The sequence below is a fragment of the Penicillium maclennaniae genome, assembly GCF_028827695.1.
Source record: "Penicillium maclennaniae strain IBT 15551 chromosome Unknown utg000007l:1.0-4884863.0:1.0-4888362.0, whole genome shotgun sequence".
NCBI classification, from domain to species: domain Eukaryota; kingdom Fungi; phylum Ascomycota; class Eurotiomycetes; order Eurotiales; family Aspergillaceae; genus Penicillium; species Penicillium maclennaniae.
The window spans coordinates 3,809,506-3,828,966 of NW_026623219.1; the positions used below are offsets into that span (position 1 = coordinate 3,809,506).

Sequence of the window (19,461 nt, forward strand, 5' to 3'; positions counted from 1 at the left end):
CATTTTTTTTGCATTTGTCAGTCTATACAAAAGCAATGGTTGAGAGATTCTTGCATGATCCGTCTTGTTAATAGAGAATGGGTTGCGTACCCAGTTCCAGCATACTCCAATGAAATTATGGTTACTGCTTTGCTTTGTTTATCTTGCATTGTTTTTACTTGCCCCTTGTCCCGTGTTTGGACTCTAGATTGGCCATTCCGTCGAGTATTTCGCAGGGTGCCATCCAAAGCTTTGCCTCCGGTCATCTTCAAATTTCCTAATCGTTTCGTTGCGGCCGACTCACGCTGCCTGCTGACAGGGATGTCGATGAGTTGGTACTATGCTTATGACTCGGCGACATCAATACCGGTGCGCCCGAATCATGAGTCTTCATGTGAACATTCAGGGGTTCCTGTCATCTGGCCGGATGTCATCCTCGTAAGAAACAGCTCGATAAGCTCAACAATAGTACCAGGGCAGTGCGCGAATAGTCGAGAGCTGGAAATTGACTTTGCTCCCTGCAATCGACGCCGCAGATGACCGTTCGGTCGAAGTAATGACAAGGTTGCGCCCCCGAATGCACGTTCGGGACTTTCTGCTCCCGGATCCCCGATTCTGTACTGAACTGCAACGGTGTAGATCTATCTAGATCTCCACGAGCGTATGGTCTCTCGACAGCATGAAAGGGTAATTTCCCGAAGGCGGATTGGGGTTGCATCGCGTCGTAGTGATTCCAAACAGGCAAGAGACTTGGAAAAGCTTACCTGGGATCTCGGCATTTGGCCCCATCACTGACCCGCTAGGAAAACTTCATGTTAGCAGGGGAAGGGCGTGATTAACTTTTTGGGTCTCTCTCCTGCGACTCCACAGCATCACTAGGCCGCCAGATTTTGCCTGCGCCGCCACTGCGACATGCAGTATAACGGGGAAGCACATGAGAAAAAGGCCTTTGTGATGCTGTCAAGTCCCAGTGACCGTACGGAAGACCCGGATTTTGATTGGAGACGTCGTGAGACAATCCCGACGCAATCGACGAGAAGGGTGTTTCTTCGTAAGTCTAACCCTGTCGGCTTTGTGCCGTTGAGCAGATTTTTCGCCTTGGCCCTTCTCCCGTGCTACCAGCTTTCGTGTCCGGGTTGGCTGCGCTTCGTCAGGAATGGCTGGTAAGGGCTGAGACAGATTGCCACGGCGTTGAGTCAAGAAAGATGCTTTTCTGTACTGTACGGAGGGTTGGGAATGCTCTCGCCGGTCTGCAGCCGACGCCATCCAAAATATATTGGCCTCCTGACAAGCTTCTGAGAGTCTGCGGCCGATGGCAGGCCAATTAGCATCCGTTCAGAAGCCCGCGATCCTTGTTTAATTGAAGTATCTCGGGACTGGCATGTTCAATCCTTGTCGGGGGTACGTTAGAGCGGTGCATCTGCCCATGACGCTCTTGCAGCACCTCTACCGTGATGCGATCGCCATCGATGGCTGGAGATCACAGGTGAACAAAGTTAGAGATGACCAGACTGGCATGACGTCCAATGAGAGCCTCGTAGTGTCCTGGTAAAGTCCCCTTCCTCTGCACCGCAGTGTGACGGGGGCGAGGCAATCGATCGATAGAGTAACGATATGGTGGAGTGGACTAACGGAGATCAGGCCGATAGCCGTCCCAAGTAACCCTTCTATCTCTGCCACACGTTAGCGTTATACATCACAAGGCGCTAAACTTTTTGTTCAAGGCCAGACGGAGAGAAATGGGATTCGGTTTCGTCGGTTTCCACACGGCGATCATTGAACCGTTACTATCGAGTTACGGAAGATCGCCTGTCAACAATTGGCCTCGCAGGAAGTTACCAAGTTCTATCTCGGTACCTGACTTGAACTTCCGATGCATTTCAGCCCCCAGTGAGTGGAGAAGGGAGTCTCCGGTGTGATCAACAACAGTCTCGAACCTTAACGCAACGGACAAGGCTTAAAGCCATGGATCCATGGATCCCGGTGGATAGCATGAAAGTTAGCCCAGATCAGCCGCGCATGGAATTCATGGGGTGCTTTCCAACGACCTTGCCCGGTGTTGTCTAGGAGGAGCTCGGACAATGCTGACACGGGCCCCCTCCCCGATGCGATGATTTGAGAGTTTTCCTGGGATTGACGGTCCTAGACCATCGGACGTGATGAGCTAGGGTGACAAAGCTAGGGCCAGGCAGTCTAGAATATCACCGGTTGCCCTTGGCGTTATAACACGCCGCTTGTCTCCAGCCAATGGCAGTTGCATATATTTCAAGTAAAATGCGGGCGCAGTGGGAAGACGCTCCCAATGCTCTTCAACATCCTTTTTCTTCTCTTTGAACCTCAACATGCGGTTGGATGCAGCGAGAGAGAGAGATGGCCGGAAGATTTGACGAGGAGTCGCACAGGATGCTGCCACGTCGAATTCTCCAAGGTCAATTGTTCCCATCCCGGACGAAGGAGTGGCACGTGCACTGGACTGGGTTGTCTCAGGAGAATATGCAACGGTGAACGGTCTTCTAAACTCTCGCTCGGGTGATCTGCTGGGGCTGCAGCTCCAAGCGAGGGATGATTAGGATTCATGCAATAGTGCAGCGTTTCTTTCATTCGAGCCATTATGAGCGCACGACCAGGTACACCTGAGAAAAGAGAGGTACCTGCAGTGTAGGGACGTGCTAGCTCTCCACGAGCGGTTAGGGACCTTTCGAACTGCTCTGTTCTTATGTATCTCATGATTCAGTGCCAGGTACTCGGCTCATTCCGTCTGTGATGAATCATGACTGGTGGAGAACGCCTGTGGATCGCGGTTCGGGTACGGGTGGATCGAGCAATGTACCGGGACCGAAGCTTTGAATTATCACTGAGAGGGCCACCTGGAGGAAGCAGAGGAGCTAAAAGTCCTACAGAATAATGGGTGTCTCCCCAAAGGCCCCATAGGCCTGAAGAGGGGGGGGTTATACACTCACTGCAGCCCCAGACTATGTCAGCTATGGACATTCTATAAGGCTTAATTGTGGAGATGGGCACACTCCCATTCACCGAACCCAGCGAGGAGTCTATGGATCGCACACGTGCCGCCCATAACGCCCGTGGAAATCAAGCTTATCTTTTTTCCATTTCATCATTTGGTCACATGGGAATCGCGGCTCCTGAAGAATGGTGCTCGTCATCTCCTGCACCTAGGACTGCATCTGGTACTGTCTCATTCAAGGCATGGAAAAGAAAACCGCCCTGCATACCCTATCCGACCCTCCATACCTTCCATATTCTCCAATGATCAATGACTAGGGCCCAGTCCTATATCGATCAGATCCCCCATGGTTGAGCCAACCATACACTGCCGAGTGCTTTTTTCATCGCTTTCTGCCATTCGCGACCGTGCTCAGCTAGCCTCCTGCACCACGAGCCGATCGTCCAGCCACCAATCCGCTTTCCGTCAACTCGATCAAGACTAAGGCTGATCGCGCTGGGGGGCTCCACCCAGGCTCTTGGGATCTATGCTTTCACATTTCTCGGGTCCTAGCCAAAGTGGACTTCGTTGGATGGGCAAGTTTGGCCTGCGAGTGGGCCGAGCGATCACCATTCTGGAAGACACTATCGGGTACGGACCGCACCCGCTGCACCTCCTTCGGGATATCCTAGTGGATCCACTCTTCCCGAATCGGGGGTCTGTGATTACATCGCCGCCCAGCACGCGTCCTAGACTCCTCTCCGACGGCGTAATCGAATTGGTCCGGAAAATCATGGCCCGCGCTGCCTGACCGTTTTTTTCTCTCGCCCAAGGCATCTGTCGGTGAGACGACTGCGAAGCTGCACAATGCACCTGGCTGAATGAACTGTGCCGATCGGTTCGCTTAGCTTCTTGTTCCATTCCTGAAGGGCAGCAGTATATCTGGCATGAACCCGATCTTGCTAGTCACTCGTTACTAGTGACTAGTTGCAAAGACCCTGTCCGAGTTGCCCCGGGTGTATCGGACCTATGCAAGGCGTCTTGGGTCTCCTCATGCTTGCTTTTCTTGCCACGGGCGAATGGTGACTCTTCAGGCCATCGGCATGGTCTATTGGCTTGCAGACCCCAAAGTCTGATCCATCCACTACTGTCATGCGGCTGGGGGGTCTGCACGGGTATCCTGGGGGACGATCATCTCCTCCATCCTTTCTAGTTTCATCTTATTTGGTTGTCCTGCAGCGTCCCGTCCACCGGGTGTTCGCGCTGGCACATCTGACTGAAGGACTGTAATGGAAAACACATCCCTTCTGCCGGCTATTGATTCGCGTACGGCGCTCATACCTACCGTAAGTTCGAATCGGCCACTGTCCGTGCAGGTTCGGGTCCCAGGGCACGTAACATGGAGATGTCGACCAATGCCATGCTCCTTGAACAATCAAACTGTCTAGAGCTCGGACCAATGAATCGATGCTACTGTTTCCTCTGGGCATCTCGCACTTTCCTCCCCCCCCACCTCCTCTAACCCATTCTACGCTCCATTCGGCTGGTCTCCATCTACCGGGGACAAGGATCACAAAAAACGTAATTGCAAAAATAAAAAAGTAAAATAAATAACATCCCAGTATTCTGGATCCAGACGGAGACAAAGCCTGGATCTTTTGTACATTACGGAAATTCCTTGGCCAAGGCAGATCATGGTTGGACCCCTATTGCAAAGTGCCTGCTGCCACCCACTGTCGCCTTGCCGAATACAACTGTATTTCACTGTTCCTGGCAGACCCAGTTTCTCCAACAACTCGTGGCCACCATTTGTCGTCAGGTCGTGATGGTCTGAGGCTATTTTGGGAGATCTCTCGACGAGCTTACCTGGGTTCGACAAAAAAAGGGCCCCCCCCCCGGCCCGGTATCATCGAGAAACAAATATCAATTGCATGTCTCGTCCGATCAAGGCCAATCTTGTTCCCCAGACTTCTATATCCACCCCCAACAGCACTGATATCCCACCCATATACTACGCTGGCGCCCCGAGAGCCTGAGACAAAGGTCTCCGTTGCTGCATTGCTAGTCCATCTTTCCCTAAGACTGGACTGCTCGCCCCGATCTGGGTTTGCAGGCCTTTGAAGACTTGAGCCTTCTGTTGCATTCCAGGTCTTCCGCGCACATTTGTTCACAGGGCAATTGTCCCGAATTGCGTCAGTGAGTTTCCCTTTTAGACTCTTTTGCATGTTTTCAGATTAGGTGCCTTGTGATCTTTATCCTTCACTTACTTCGACATCTCTTACTCTCTTACCTACACAAGTTCTCCCTTCCCAGATCGTGAGGGTTTCAGTCTTAGATCGAGTTCTGAAGGGAAGCCTTGATTGCTGGATGAGAGCAAATCCCGAACAGGAAGTCCTCCCAGTTTTCTATCGACGAGTGACGCACCCCTCTTGTCTTGATCACCCGATTTCGACAGCTACTTCTTCCGCAAAGGATCAAGAAATACTCCCGTTGCCTAGACTCATGTTCTGATTCTCATCTTCGCTCCTTGGTGTCCCTTGGTGGCTCTTCCTTTTTTTGTGCCTCACTTTCTTTGCCCTCTTGACACTACATCTCTTCTTCCGCTACCTTGCACCTTTTTGCATTTTTCTCTGCCTTCACTTTACGTCGAGTATTTGTTGGATGTGCGTTTCGTGAACTGTGCCCTGACGACATATACTTATCAGCCCTGATCCCGCTGAGAACGTGGTCGACCGACGGCTTGTCTGATCTACCTGTGAGCAAATGCCGACGCTGCACGGATCCTGGACCTGGTTACTGACACAACTGTCATTCTAGGGAGTTTTGTCTCGCCACTCTCAGAATTCCAAGGCCAAGCGACAGCTCGGGCGTCTCGCCGGTGTCACCTCACCTAGCTATACTTCAGGGTCCTCGACGCACCTGGCATCAGCACGATCAAGATGAATCCCTGTAGGTCTCCACCTGATCCCCTGCGGTTTTTTCTCTTTCACCGTCTTGCGGCTGGTGTGATATTGTGGCATGCTTTCGCCGTCAAGGTATTCAGTTTCCGAGATTCTAATAGACACCATCTAGCCACTCTACTTCCGGAACCATTCACCATGGACTGCCCAGTCACCACAGAAGGAGACTATATCGGCTCCCATATGACCGGATTCCCTTTTGACGACGACGAGTGCCAGCGAGTCGGAGCGCTCGCCTCGATACCTGTCACCAACGGCGTGCGGTACCATGCGCAACAGCCTGTGATGCAGGACTTACAGTAAGTCATTTCTGTTCGCTTGTAATCCGGGCTGCCTTTGCACTCCACTCGGCCTCTTGAGCCCCTTGTCGTTGTGCTTCCTCCGGGTCCGGGCAGCTTGGACTGGCGTCCAGCCTGTTTCGGTACCTTCCATACTGATCCGCAACCTGCATGTGTTAATTCCGATGTGTTGCCCTTGTCTATCTACACCCGTGGGGTTTTTTTTCTTGGTCTTGCCTCTTGCCTGATCGAGCGCCCGTCTACATTTTCTTCTTACACATTGCGGTCTTCGCGCTAGCCTCGGCTTCCCATGATCTTTCTTCCCAGGTTGCCTATTGTGAAGTTCGCTTCAACAATCCTTCGTGGTGATGGAATGTACTAAAGGCATTGCTTATTCATATAGTTATCCCGGCTCCGCTGCTCTTTCAATGACTCCTCCAGATTCCTGTTCTGGTATGATCTTCTCGACGGACGATCAAGACCATTCCCAGCTGACTGATCTCGATCTTCGACATAGATTCTTTCTCGCCAACCTCTGGTCCTATTTTTCCACATTTAAACCAGCACCAGCATCCATTCGACAGGATGGGAGAGTTTCGAAGAGTCCCGGCTCTGTAAGCATTGACGTTCTGATTTAAATACCCATGAAGTACTAACAGGCTTTGCTTTTTTTTTCCAGTCATCCTCCTGCTATGCAGACAGCTTCGCACGCCAGTTCCATTCCAGCATTGATGGGGAGAAGTAACGCCTTCTCTTCAACATACACCCTGCATCGAGGCATGGGAATGCCACTGACAGGTGTGAATGATGTCTCCCGTGCTCATCAATACTCGGGTACTTCTCGAGTTTTCGAAGGCATGATGGATCGGAATCAGACTCCCATCTTCCAGCAGCCGATAGCAGAGCCTACACCGAGATCTCAAGCCCAGGTGGAAGCCCCGCCTTTTGAAGAGACGAGTGTCCTCGAGGCAATCGTAGCGGAAGTTGGGGGCACTCAGCAGACTGTAAAGCCCGAGGTCCAAGCAAAGATTGGACGAGGCTTCTTTTCATCTGATGGGAAATGGACGTGCTATCGACGAAATTATTTCGCCGTCACTTGCAGTTTCGGTCTTCATCCTTGGCCTTCCACCGTCCCTCTCTACATTCGTCACCCAGATCAGACTCTCGAACCCATTCGAGGATTTGCCATGTCCATTTCCGCCATTGTCAATGGACAATATGGGGATACTCGAGAACTTGTGCAGCACACCCCTAAAAGGGACAAGTTATCGGAGCGCAAGCCATGTCGAATTCCGCTTCAGCCCACTCCGCCTCCATCACTCGGCGGTTCAACTGCAAACCATGGCCATGCTGGTTTTCCGTTGGGTACGCACTCTATGGATTACAACACATCTTTCACAACAGCTCCTCAGCCTTGTGCCCAGCCCGCGACTTCCCATATGTTCGAGCGAATTCAATTCCAGAAGGCCACTGCCAACAACGGCAAGCGCCGGGCTCAGCAGCAATTCTATAACTTGGTGGTTGAGCTCCACGCTGAGGTTTCTGGGCCTGTGGGTAGTGACCCACAGTGGGTTCTGATTGCTCGGAAACACTCACACCAAATGGTTGTGCGAGGACGCTCGCCCGGTCACTACAAGGACGGGCGTCGCGATAGCACTACGAGCATGGGGCCTGATGGAAGCAGCGGCGATGCAACTGGAGGGCTTTCCCATGGTATGGGTCAAACTGCACGCTCGCCTCTCATGATGTATGACGGACACCGGGGTAGCGTACCATACGGACGACCAGACTACCGCCAGATGTCCACCGCAGAGCACTCCCCTCTAAGTGACAGCCCACTGATCTCGTCATCGTCTTCATCCGCCTTTGATTACTCCTTGATGAACGACACCATGGACCCAATGGATACGATGAAGACGGCAGCTACTCTGGACCCGTATCAGGATTCGATATTTGCAGGGGTCCCCAATCACCATCGCTCGAGCGCAGGCGGATATGACCCGGTCTACTCGACCTATAGCCGTTACGATCCAATACAGAATCCGCATAGCTTGTGCACCTAGGTGTCCCAGGTTCTCTTACTTTTCTCCTTCATATTCGATGTGACTTATACGTTGAGGGAAACTTTACTGCAGAATGCAGACAGGGCAATGCGACTGTGGATTGGTGCAAGACGGCGCGGTTGGCAAATGGGTTGGCAAATGAATTACGGGATTTTGGGGTTTCAGGAATATTTGGTGATTCTTGCGTTTCGTTTTTTCTTTCTTGTCTTTATTGCTTGGCAAATGTTTCTTCTGTGTCATTTTTTTTGCCTATTCTGATATCTTTTCATTCCTCCGGAAGGACCATGCCGGCAGGTTGACATGAGCTGCAGAGGACGCAAGCTCCCGTGCCTCCAGCTCAAACCGAATTGACAAGCCTCCCCTGCTTTCATGTTATTTTTCTTTCTTTGTATTTTTGTTCTGAACCATTTTTACACTTCCGCAATCTTGACTACGAGAGATGACGCAGAATTGCACTGCATTTTATTGCCAAGCATTCTCCTCTGTCTTCTCAAGTATCACATCAATCTAACCCTTCCGTTATAGCCTCATTTCTTCCCATGCAAGTGGCGCATTTTCCCCGATTCGCCCTGTCGGCCAGGAACCGTTATGTTTCTGCAGTCCTGGTCCAGCACTTGATTCTACCCAGGGTGTTTGCAGGGAGCAGCTCGGTTCTCATTTCAATGGGCAAATGGGGGCGCGCCTCTTTCAGCATTTTATTGGTCCAGTTCCCACCGCAAATGCCCCTGACCAAAAGAGGATAGCCGGGGGGGGGGAACGCCTGGTGGATCTGGATCTACGATGGGCAAGTTTGTCCGAGTAAGCAACACATGAGCTGGGGTTACATAGAGACAAGATTAAGGGACGTCGAGTGGCGCAGGATGTGTTGGGGGGGGGGGCGATCTTGTTTTACTGTTTTAATTCCTTTTTCTTTTTCTTTGTTTTTTTGGGTCTCATTTACTCTTAAGGCTATTTCAAGAAGGTCTTTTAGCGGGATGGATGAATACTTGGAACTTATTAAGTATCCGGTAGATGGCAAGATGCAGCATGAGGAAACCCAAACATGAACAACGAGCAGCAACCCATTTGGGCAGGCTTTCTTTTCTATCACCCGAGAACTAAATCCCGGTAAACACGACCATGATGATTCCAGAGAAGGTAAGGGAGACTACGAAAAATCCCCCTCACCAATGCATATGTCTGTGTTGGTCTGTAAATGTATGTGCAGATCCCTGATCCGCCCCTCATCGATGATGCGTGCGCACGTAATTTCACTGCTCGGCTTGCGGCTACAAGATGCAGGGTACTTTGGTCTGGTGTCCAAGCACCCAGGTCTAGGGTATAATTCAACGTTGAGCTTTTTTTTTTTCTTTTTTCACTCTACCTTTTCTTTTTTCCTATTCGAGCGTGGCAGTACAAGTATAAGGCGCTGAAGTAGTGTGTTCACGCTAACCCTTCGATCCCGACAAATTTGGTCTCCCCCCCCCCCAACGACAGAAACAAGATCACTTTGTTTCTTTTTTTCCAAGTGTCAAACGTTCATGGTTCGCTGAAGACGTCCTGATCGGACCAGAATCCTACCTGTCTGTTTGCGAGGTAGTAGAGAACTTCGCCTGGCCTGAGACAAGACTGTGTTCAATGCATCTCGACGGTACCTTCTTCCAATCACTAATGTCACTAATTTAAATGTTGGAAAATCTCAGGATCACCCGATATCCAACTGTGCGGGATCTGTCCTAGTGTCCAATGCATCTGCACGTCGTACAAGGGCCATGGGCCGGAGAAATACCATGGATTCAGCACCGACCGTTCTATAAAGGATGTCAGAACATATTCAGAAGATGAATATTCTGCTCCTTCAATGATCTGACTTTCAGAATATGGAGATTAACGTACTTCAAGAGATTCCCGGGGCTTCAAGCTCTGTCCGTAAGGCGGAATGGAATCTCGACTCGTTGAGTATAGGTTGCACAGCAGTTGACAAAGATGACTGAGTCCGAGATGCAAACCTTGCTGCCTTCAACATTCATTCTCGGATGTAAATGTATCTGCAGTTTCAAGACAGTGATTTTCGTTTAAAGGTATAGATGTCGACGACCTCAGGTGAACTATACTCTACTTGCAGAAATGACCTTAATCCTGGCTCGACGGGCATGCACATCGCTGCCCGTAGACAAATTTGGCTTGAACCCTGGGTTGGGAGTGCAACGGGTCGAACTTTTCGCGTAACATTCCTCTCGATAACCATGCGAAACGGGGATTTTCTTTTTTCTTTTCTCGCGTGTATCTAGGTACCTTCTTCTGCTCTCTGGCGTCAGGTATGGGTCGACTTCACTGGGCTCGGGCGCTGCAGCTCGGAATTTAAACCTGTCCGATGCATAGTCCGCTCTGGTTGACTGGACGGTGTTGATAGCCAGCTAGCATGAAGAGCGAGACTTTCTCCATTCACATCAACGGCTTCTGTCTCACCTGCACGGAAGAGACATCCTCCTTGGGCACGTGCGGTAGGTTCATGGATAGGCTGGTGAGTTGGGGTTGGCACCAGGTTGATTGGGGATTTATTGTATACTACATAGGGCATGACTGATTCAATTGAGAATTGTGTTACGGACATGAGAGAGGCCAGGATGTAGGTATGATTTGAAGTATTCCCTTTTCCGTCTAGGTGAAGAAATTGCCCCGAGAACCATATTGCAAACCCCCTTCGGATGGTTTGCGTATCTATTTGCTTTTCCATACCAGAGACCTAGAATGCCATCGCAGTACAAGTTCAATTCATACACTGAACCGGGGATAGCCATGCAAAAGCCTCAATGATAGAATAATGAGAAGACCCAAAAAAAAAGAGTCCAAGTCTACAGCAGGTCTCCCGGTCTCGCAGTCCCCCACCCAAGTTACCAGCTTAACCATGCCCCCCCCCTCATCCCAAGGCCGGTCCTCGCGACTCCCAAGCCGGAAAATAAATCAGCCCACGATTGGTACATCAAAGCCGAGCCTGGCAAGCAAAGTCACGATCTGGACCAGACAATCCACCGTCCCTTCAGCCGCCAGAGATATTCCCGACGTGCAGCTCCTGTGGGCCCAGCGCAGCCCCAGAGGAGACATCTTTCCCTCCGAAGCATCATGCAATATTCGGAATGTTGACAAGCTTAGCACAGGCGGGGGCTCAGGCTCACGGGTATGGATTTGGTCTAGCTTGTTGCGCGCGTGACTTCAGCGATGTTGAACTGGTGCTCCGACCTCGTTGTTGTTTTCGATGAATCCCGAGTGCGGGCCAGCTTCTAAATCCCGGACCGAAGAACATGTCTTGAGAGGGAGGGGCATGGATGCAGTGCGATTGGGGAGGTGGGGAGGTTGTTCCGAGTATTGGGTATGTTTGCGTTCAAACATTGAGAAATTCGAGAAATTCGAGAAGTGCGTATAGCCCATCTTGTTCCGATCTGCGTCCAATTCACATGCGCATGATCTCGCATGGTCTCTGGTACCAACCGAGACATCCAGTACCCCGTCAAAGAAGTCTCGACAGTCCGACTTAATTGACGCGACTCTCCTTCTCGTCTCCTCCGACACGGGAGATTCGAACGGCCAATTGCCTATCCAAAGCTTCTTGTTCCTCCTTCGTAGACGCCATACCCAGGGCATTCTCGACTTGGGGTGTGGTCCACAGTCCGATGGACGCCCAGATCATGACACCGACGCCGAACAGGGCTCGGGTTTTGGGGGTGAGGGAGCGGTACGTGCTGTGCGAATTTGGTTTTAGTTCCGAGACTAGATGCTAGAGACATGATCTTTTCCATTCCACATACCTCCACAGAGACATGATGCCGGTTCGAGTGATGTGTCAGTTCTGAACAAGGCCCGCTGTCGAGCTTTGGATGTTGAAGTCACGTGTCAGCAACGAGCCATTTCAGGCTGGGGCCTGAGGCTCTCGCCAACCTCGCGACGGAAGTACCCTGCCGATACAAGGCGTGGACGGATCTGCCAGGTACCTACCAGGTGCTTGTACTACCTGTGCAGTGGATAGGGTTTGGGCGTCATGTAGTGGTGTAACCGTGGCTGAAGTATACAGCGTGGAGAAGTACTCTTGGATGAGTTCTACGGGCGTCTACGAGGCGTCAAAGTATGTGTGAGAGAGAAAGGTATTGACTTAGAACTAAAAGCTATGTTGAACGCAAGCCAGTCGCAATGTCATGTCCACATTCGTCACTGTCTCGTCCACATCTTGGCCAAGGGCCATCCACAGAAAAAGGCAAAAGTCATATATCACAGGGCTGGGGAGATCGCATGGTTAAAAATCAATCGCGGTAGAGGGTAACAGAGCGGAGAAACAGAGAAGAAAACAACACGTGATAAACCCGAAACAGCAGGTGCGCATCGTCAGCTTTTGTTTTATTAAGTTATTTCTTGCCGTAGGCCTTGTCAATTTCAGCCTTGTATGTGTCGACGATCTTCTTGCGCTGGAGCTTCTGAGCAGCAGTCATGAAACCCTGGGGATGGTGTTAGCTGTCAAATGTGTGTGTTTTCGTTCCTTGATAACCACTTACGTTGTGGGGGGTCCACTCCTCATCGGACAGAACAACGCCGCTGATGATCTCAATACCACGCAGGCCACCCGCGCGACCGGAGTTCTGAAGCTGCTGCAGAACCAGGCGCTGGAGCTTCTCCTTGTGCACAAGAGTCTCAAGGGTGTCACCCTCAATACCGTTCTCGCTAGCAATCTTCTTCAGGGCAAGTTCAACGGGCACGATAATAGCGATCGGCTTGTCCTGGTCCTCGGCAGCGTAGACACAGATGTTGCCAACTACCGGACATGAGCGGTAGACGGACTCGAGCTTCTCGAGAGCGATATACTCGCCGTTCAAAGTCTTGACCAAATTCTTCTTGCGGTCGATGATGCGCAGGTGGCCATTGGAGTCGAACTCGCCGATATCGCCGGTCATGAACCATCCGTCCTCGGTCAACGCGCTCTTAGTCTCCTCCTCGTTGTCGAAGTAGCCAGAAGTCACACTGCCACCGCGGATGAAGATCTCACCCTGAGGGGGATTGTTCTTGGTAAGGTATCCGGCATCGGGGAAGTCCACGAGCTTGATCTCCACCGAGGCAGGAATATCTCCCAGGACGTCGGGGTTCCACGCCAAGGGGTCGTTCAAAGCACCCATGGCGGAGGTCTCGGTCAAACCGTAGCCACTAATCATGGGAGCAATGGCCATGGACAGGAACCGCTGGGTATCCTTGGAGATGGGGCCACCGCCATTCATCATAATGCGCAGGTGGCCACCGGTAGCCTCCTTGAGCTTCTTGAAGACAATAGAATCGAGGATGGAGGCACCGACGCCCGCACCCGGGAAGCCGTTGTTGAGAAGGAAGTTCTTGGCAGCCATAGCACCCCAGAACATGCTCTTGATGATAATGCTGTTCTTGTTCAGGTTGTTCAAGACACCCTTCTTCACAGTCTCCCAAACGGCCGGAACACCAACCAGGATAGTAGGTTGGAACTCACGAATGTCACCCTTGCAATTGCGCATGGAGGCGTCTGACAGAGTACGTGGGTTACCGTAACCCATGCAGCCACCCCAGAACAGGCACAAGTTCTCGAACATGAACTCCAGAATATGAGCCTGCGGCAAGTATGTGAGCAGAGAGTCCTTGGGGCCAATGTAGGGTCCGACGATCTCGTTGACACCGGCGGTCGCGGCGATCACGTTGGCTTGAGTCAGCGAGACACCCTTGGGCGGACCCGTAGATCCGGAAGTGTACATGATACAGCAGAGATCCTCGGGCTTAGGCGGCACGGGGTCCACGGGGTTCTCCACGCCGCTCTTGCGCAGATCCTCCACGCTAAGCACCGTGACCTCGGGGAAGTCGCTCTTGAGCTTGTCAAGGTCGGCCTGCTTCGCCTCGTCATCGGTGTTGTAGATAATATACTTGATAGAGGGAACCTCACCCAGGACGTTGATCAGGGACTTGATCAAACCAGGGTCGAGGAAGATGGCAGTGCTGGAGGTCTGCTTCAGGGAGTGCTTCAAGCCTTCCTCACCGAGGGTATCATAGGCAGTGACAATGGTGATTGATTGAGACGCGGCACCGTGCGACATGGCCAGCCAGTGTGCACTCGTCGCGCCGTAGAGGTGAATGCGGCCATCCTTCTCGAGGCCGAGCTGGCGCAGACCGCTACCGAGCTGCAGGCAGAGCTGCTCGTACTCGAGGAAAGTCATGTAGGTGTACCCGCTCTTCTCAAAGTAGGTCCACTGCTTTTCAACCTCCTTCTCAACACCATCGACCATCTTCTTGACCTTTTTGTTCTCGGTGTGCGTCTTGATCAGCTTGCGGCTGCCAACGGCCTTGTTGTTTCCAAACAGGCGGGCGGAACGGCGGAAATTGTCATAAGTGGTCGTGACATCCTCAGAAGGGCGCACGATCAACTTGTCCTTCGCGGCCGGGTGCCGACGGGGAATGGTCTCCCCCTCGACGGGTTCGTAGCCGGTCGCCTCGACCGAGAAGGGGCCCTTCTTGACCATGCGCGGCTGGATGTGTAAGTCGCGCTTCGACATGTTTGCGGTATCTGTAGCGCTGAGAAGAATAGCAGAAGGGAGGTTAAAGAAGTTCCGGCAATGGGATCAGTGGCTTGGAAAACTCCGCTAGCAGTGACGTTAGTGGATTCCGGACTCTGGGGGCGGCAAAGGAGCTTGAGGGTTCGGCACACGACTTACCCGATGCCCAAACAAAAAGGAGAAGGAGCTGCAGCTTGGAGAAACGAAAGAGAAAGTCGTGAGCAGGGGAAAAGGGAAACGAGGAAGATGGGCAGAACAAGCTACCTCAGGTGCTAATTTAGGTCCAGGGAAGTCCGTCCGCGATGTGGCTGGGCTCCGACAAGATGACGCACATTCCTAGGGTCGTCGAGGGGCCGCTTGTCTACGGGACTTGGGGCCTTTATTAATTTACACAAACAAAGCTAATAGTACCCAGCGTACCCATAGTTCGATTCACATTGATACGAGCTATGGTCCTGTGCACTGTCCGTCGGGAACATCGGTGTCTTTGAACTGTTTTAGGGTCCGTCTCGTCTAGCTAGAGTTTAGTGTTGTTCCGGCAGATCAGTTTCCGTTTTGTTTTTCTGTTGGGCGGGAGCCCCAACACATCGGAGTGAAGTTACCTAGTGAAACACATCTGAATATCGACTCTCTTAGCTATGAGGAACCAGGCAGATCGGGGTATGAGACATCTGGTCGATGCTCGTGGGGACTTGGTCCCGTGATCTAGTAGTGTTTGGAGGAGAAAGCCCTTGGTCAGTTTGACAAATACTCATCATGAACACCCAACTCGCCGAGTTCCTCGCCATTGGTGAGGAGGTCACGGATGCTGAAGAGGGTACGCCATGTCATTCAGAATTGAGTTATGATAGACCAACTCATGTCATTATAGAAGCCTTCCTCCTCTTCAGTCAAGAGATCCCCACAGGCAACCTGGGGTTCGTTGACTCCCGCGCTACAACCGTCGATGTGACGATCCGTGGCAATGAGTACTCAATCCACCAGTCTCCGACGTTGCTCGCGTCGTCTCGTGCCGGAGGCACAACGGGCGCCGGTAAGTACATGATCTGCGCCTCCCTAGCCTGCACTCCGTGCTTCCCAAGCCCATGCACGGACCGCAGTTTGTCTTATTTTCCGAAGGGGTCCCAGGGGGATAAATTCAAGCCTCGGCTTCGGTCTGGGCCTTGTCATTTGAAATTCATGCTCGAACTATTGTCCATGGGTTCCAAGTCATACATGGCCCGATTTTCTACCTCTGCTGTAGACACTTCTAGCAACACATCACCGGGTACTAACCACATGAATCCCCCTGCATAGTCCTCTGGAAAATCACACCCCTCTTCGCCGAATGGATATCCTCCCCTTCCAACCCTCTCCGAACACACGGCTTCCTTTCCTCGGACTCCGTGGTAACCGAGCTCGGCTGCGGCATCTCTGCCCTAGTCGCCTTGGCCTTGGCCCCCATCGTGCAACACTACATCGCCACGGACCAAGAGTACGTCCGGCGTCTATTTCGCACCAATATTGACGCCAATGCGTCTGTGAATGCCCCTCGGCCAAGCAAAGGGGTGGTAAAGCTAAAGGCAAGTCTGCGCCTAACAAACAGTCCGTCGGGAACCCGACGGTTTCCAATATCACATTCACTACCCTGGACTGGGAAACGGATCAACCCGGCTTGCTCAAAGCTTGTATCGAGTCTGATACCAGTGGCCGTGATACGCGTCGTAATAATGAAGACGACGAAGAGGAAGATTTGGGCTTCGACCTTGTGCTCTCTTGCGATTGTATCTATAACGAAGCTCTCGTCGCACCATTCGTACGCACATGTGCTGAAATTGCTCATTTACGCCCTGCGTATAATCCTGCGGAGGAACCAGTCTCTCAGTCTCGGCGCCTACCGACAGTCTATATCATTGCGCAGCAGCAGCGCTCGCCGGAAGTCTTTGAGACCTGGCTTCGGGAGACCTTACGAGAGTTTCGCGTTTGGAGATTAAGCGATGAGGCTCTTGGAAATGGGCTAAAGAGTGGCAAGGGGTACTTGGTACATTTGCTCCTGGCGAGGGAGACGAAGTGAAACGCAGATAGGCTCCTATTCAAACTATAACCAGCTGCAAATCGATGCATAACTCCATTTATGTAAGAAAGGGCTACCATTGCCGAGTAACGAGGCACTAGATTTATTGTAAGAAGCTAGGCTCATGAACCTTGGAACCTTCCGATCCCTTGCACCTTGCAGAGCAAAATTTCACAACCAATCTTACAAAATGTGAAGTCAAATTTACAGGTCATAAATAATGAGGTCAGGCTACTTCCTATCTCAGAACATTGTGAACCCAAAATTGAAGTCATGCTTGGAATGGATCCCAGTGTGAATTGGGGAAAGATCATCATTGTATTAACCACGAACCACCAATCTCGTGTATATGAGTATAAACATGCTCGATGCAAATTAATTATAGACAAGAGCGATATGCGCTAAGCCCGGTCCTGCCACAAAGTGGCAGAATAAGAACAAGAACAAGCTGCCCAAATAGACGAAAAAAATCAGGGTATTGAGAGAAGAAAACGACATGCAAGGTGGTAGACACTTTCACATCGGACTTTTGCGTTCCGCGTGCAAACCCACGGATGTCACATCGAGATTTGGGGTTAGATGGCGAAATTAGATGATGACTAATTTGGGACTATTCAGTTGTAGAGCCCTCCTTCGGCTTCGTGTTCTCCTTCTCAGGTGAGTACTCGTATTTGCGCTTAGCGGGGACTGTCTGTTCGGGGTATGGCATTGGCCCTTGAGAGATGCTTTCTGAAGCCGGCAGGGATGCAAGGGCTTCCCGCGGCTCCAGTTCCGGAGTGCGGTCGATAATGGAGGAAATGGACTGCTTAATAGATCCATTGATAGTAGGTTTGGGGGGCGTCGAGATGTCAAGAGGTAGGGGGGGAGTCTTCTGCGTCTGGGATGGATCGTTCCGTGGCCTCGGTTTTCACTCGATATGACTCTTCCCGGCGGTCGTCATCCATTTCTTCGTCCTCGGAGTCGAGCTCGTCATCTCGCTGTTCGCTATCATGGTCCATTGCTGCGGGGCTCCCCTCCGTAGACGCGCGGTTGCTGGCCCTAGTGGGTGGGAGAGGAGCATTAGGGTCGTAAACAATGCCGCAGAGTTCGAGGGCGCGTGACTGGCTGCCCAATGTGCGGTCTTTGTGTTTTTTGGTCAAATGGCACATGAATCCGTGGAGGGTGACGAAGTCTGATTTCCCGCACCCTGCAATAGGACATGTGAGATAGACTAGGCTTCCATCAGATGGCCGCTTCCATAAGGCGCGGCCAGATGGATCATGCGCCGCGGGACGGCCATGGCGCTCACCCCAGGCTTCAACATTCTTGATAGTGTACTTTTGCTTGCGTCGAATAGAACTAAGGCCAGTAGAAGAATCATGCGGAGCAATAGAGTGCTGCTGAGTTGGGGGAGGCGGAGGCGGGGGAGGGTTATGAGGCTGATGGGCTTGGTGAGATGGGTGAGGTGGGTGAGGTGGGTGAGGTGGGTGAGGTTGATGAGGCTGATGAGGCTGATGAGGCTGATGATTTTGATGATTTTGATGAGGTTGATGAGATTGAGGGTGCATATGAGCCGGCGGGGGCATAGAAGGTGGGGGTGGAGGTTGTGATACAGGAAGAGGAGTTTGACGAGGCTCTGGTGGGCTCTGCTGCTTAAAGAAAGCGAGCGTTGTAGCCGCGCTGGTCTCTGACAACCGGCGAGGTGGTGTAGGCCGCAATGGCGGCGAGTCGACTGTAGAATTCTGAACCAAGCCCATCGACTCTCTCTTAATCCTCTTTCTTTGCCTTCGCAGGTCCTGGTTCATGTCAGACATTTATGATCTCTGCAACTTGGTGGTACTAGTGAAAGATGTGTGTACCTCTTCTTCGGCCTCGGCGCTTTCTGTTAATCTGCGAAATTCTTCGTCTTCCCGCTTGCGCACTGCAAGGATATGGTGGCGGGCAGCCATTCGATTCATCTCTTCATGTTCCAACTGTCGTAGGCGAACTTCAATCTGCTCCAATGAACTCGGACTTGGCGGTTGCGGCACCGGCGAGGGAGCGGCATGTGGATGATGATCGTGCAATGGCGGCGGTGCAAAATGGCGGAAATGATGATTTTGCACCATCTGCTCCGGCGGAGGCATTGATGGATGAGGTGGGGGATTTGGATTCATTGCAATGGGATGATAGCGTGGCATACCATGATGACCATGGCCGTTCATTCCACTGTCGCTGACAGGGTGAGGTACCGGGGGCGCAGTAGTCATGACGAGGTCACCAGTGAGTTTCAATTAATTCACACCTCACACCCTCAAGGTCACTATAGAGGGCAATGCGGAGGAAAGCTCTTTACTCAGGAAGCAGAAGAAAGGAAAGGGAAAAAAGAAAATCGAAACCCAAAACCGGAGGGACAAGACAAGAATCGCAAGGAAAGACCCATTCGCGATCTATGGGTGGCTAGGAAAGGATTGACAACCAGACGTCCCCATAGAACCCATTATAATTATAGCCAAAGAAAAAAATCGAAATAAGAAATGACAAAAGTCCACTAGCGCGACCCTTGGGCTGCACCCCCGTTATCATGAAATTTCCCGTAACGGGCGTAAGGGGATCATCCAAGCTAGGTTGAGCTAGGGAATTAGGGGCAAAAGGAACAAGGATCTCAACCAGATCAGCCAGTCAGTCCGGGTCGG

General features: G+C 51.7%; 6 protein-coding genes across 6 annotated transcripts; 2 read left to right on the top strand and 4 right to left on the bottom strand.

Moving 5' to 3' along the window:
• Positions 1-4,073: 4,073 nt before the first annotated feature.
• Positions 4,074-4,345, bottom strand: N7477_008627 (uncharacterized protein; the record flags this gene model as incomplete). Its single annotated transcript, XM_056970290.1, has 2 exons — positions 4,074-4,230; positions 4,269-4,345. 2 exons carry the CDS (start codon positions 4,343-4,345, stop codon positions 4,074-4,076), a joined length of 234 nt encoding a protein of 77 aa, XP_056820322.1.
• A 1,676-nt stretch (positions 4,346-6,021) lies between these two features.
• On the top strand, positions 6,022-8,224 carry N7477_008628 (uncharacterized protein; the record flags this gene model as incomplete). Its single annotated transcript, XM_056970291.1, has 3 exons — positions 6,022-6,182; positions 6,565-6,775; positions 6,821-8,224. 3 exons carry the CDS (start codon positions 6,022-6,024, stop codon positions 8,222-8,224), a joined length of 1,776 nt encoding a protein of 591 aa, XP_056820323.1.
• Positions 8,225-11,735: 3,511 nt separating this feature from the next.
• On the bottom strand, positions 11,736-12,023 carry N7477_008629 (uncharacterized protein; the record flags this gene model as incomplete). The annotated part of the gene is made up of 2 exons (XM_056970292.1): positions 11,736-11,943; positions 12,010-12,023. 2 exons carry the CDS (start codon positions 12,021-12,023, stop codon positions 11,736-11,738), a joined length of 222 nt encoding a protein of 73 aa, XP_056820324.1.
• Positions 12,024-12,600: 577 nt separating this feature from the next.
• Positions 12,601-14,754, bottom strand: faa4 (long-chain fatty acid-CoA ligase FAA1; the record flags this gene model as incomplete). Its single annotated transcript, XM_056970293.1, has 2 exons — positions 12,601-12,690; positions 12,748-14,754. 2 exons carry the CDS (start codon positions 14,752-14,754, stop codon positions 12,601-12,603), a joined length of 2,097 nt encoding a protein of 698 aa, XP_056820325.1.
• A 756-nt stretch (positions 14,755-15,510) lies between these two features.
• On the top strand, positions 15,511-16,807 carry N7477_008631 (S-adenosylmethionine-dependent methyltransferase; the record flags this gene model as incomplete). Its single annotated transcript, XM_056970294.1, has 4 exons — positions 15,511-15,571; positions 15,626-15,787; positions 16,051-16,228; positions 16,300-16,807. 4 exons carry the CDS (start codon positions 15,511-15,513, stop codon positions 16,805-16,807), a joined length of 909 nt encoding a protein of 302 aa, XP_056820326.1.
• A 610-nt stretch (positions 16,808-17,417) lies between these two features.
• Positions 17,418-19,035, bottom strand: N7477_008632 (uncharacterized protein; the record flags this gene model as incomplete). Its single annotated transcript, XM_056970295.1, has 3 exons — positions 17,418-17,684; positions 17,719-18,582; positions 18,646-19,035. The coding sequence occupies 3 exons, from the start codon at positions 19,033-19,035 to the stop codon at positions 17,418-17,420; spliced, it is 1,521 nt and encodes a 506-aa protein (XP_056820327.1).
• Between the last annotated feature and the right edge of the window lie 426 nt (positions 19,036-19,461).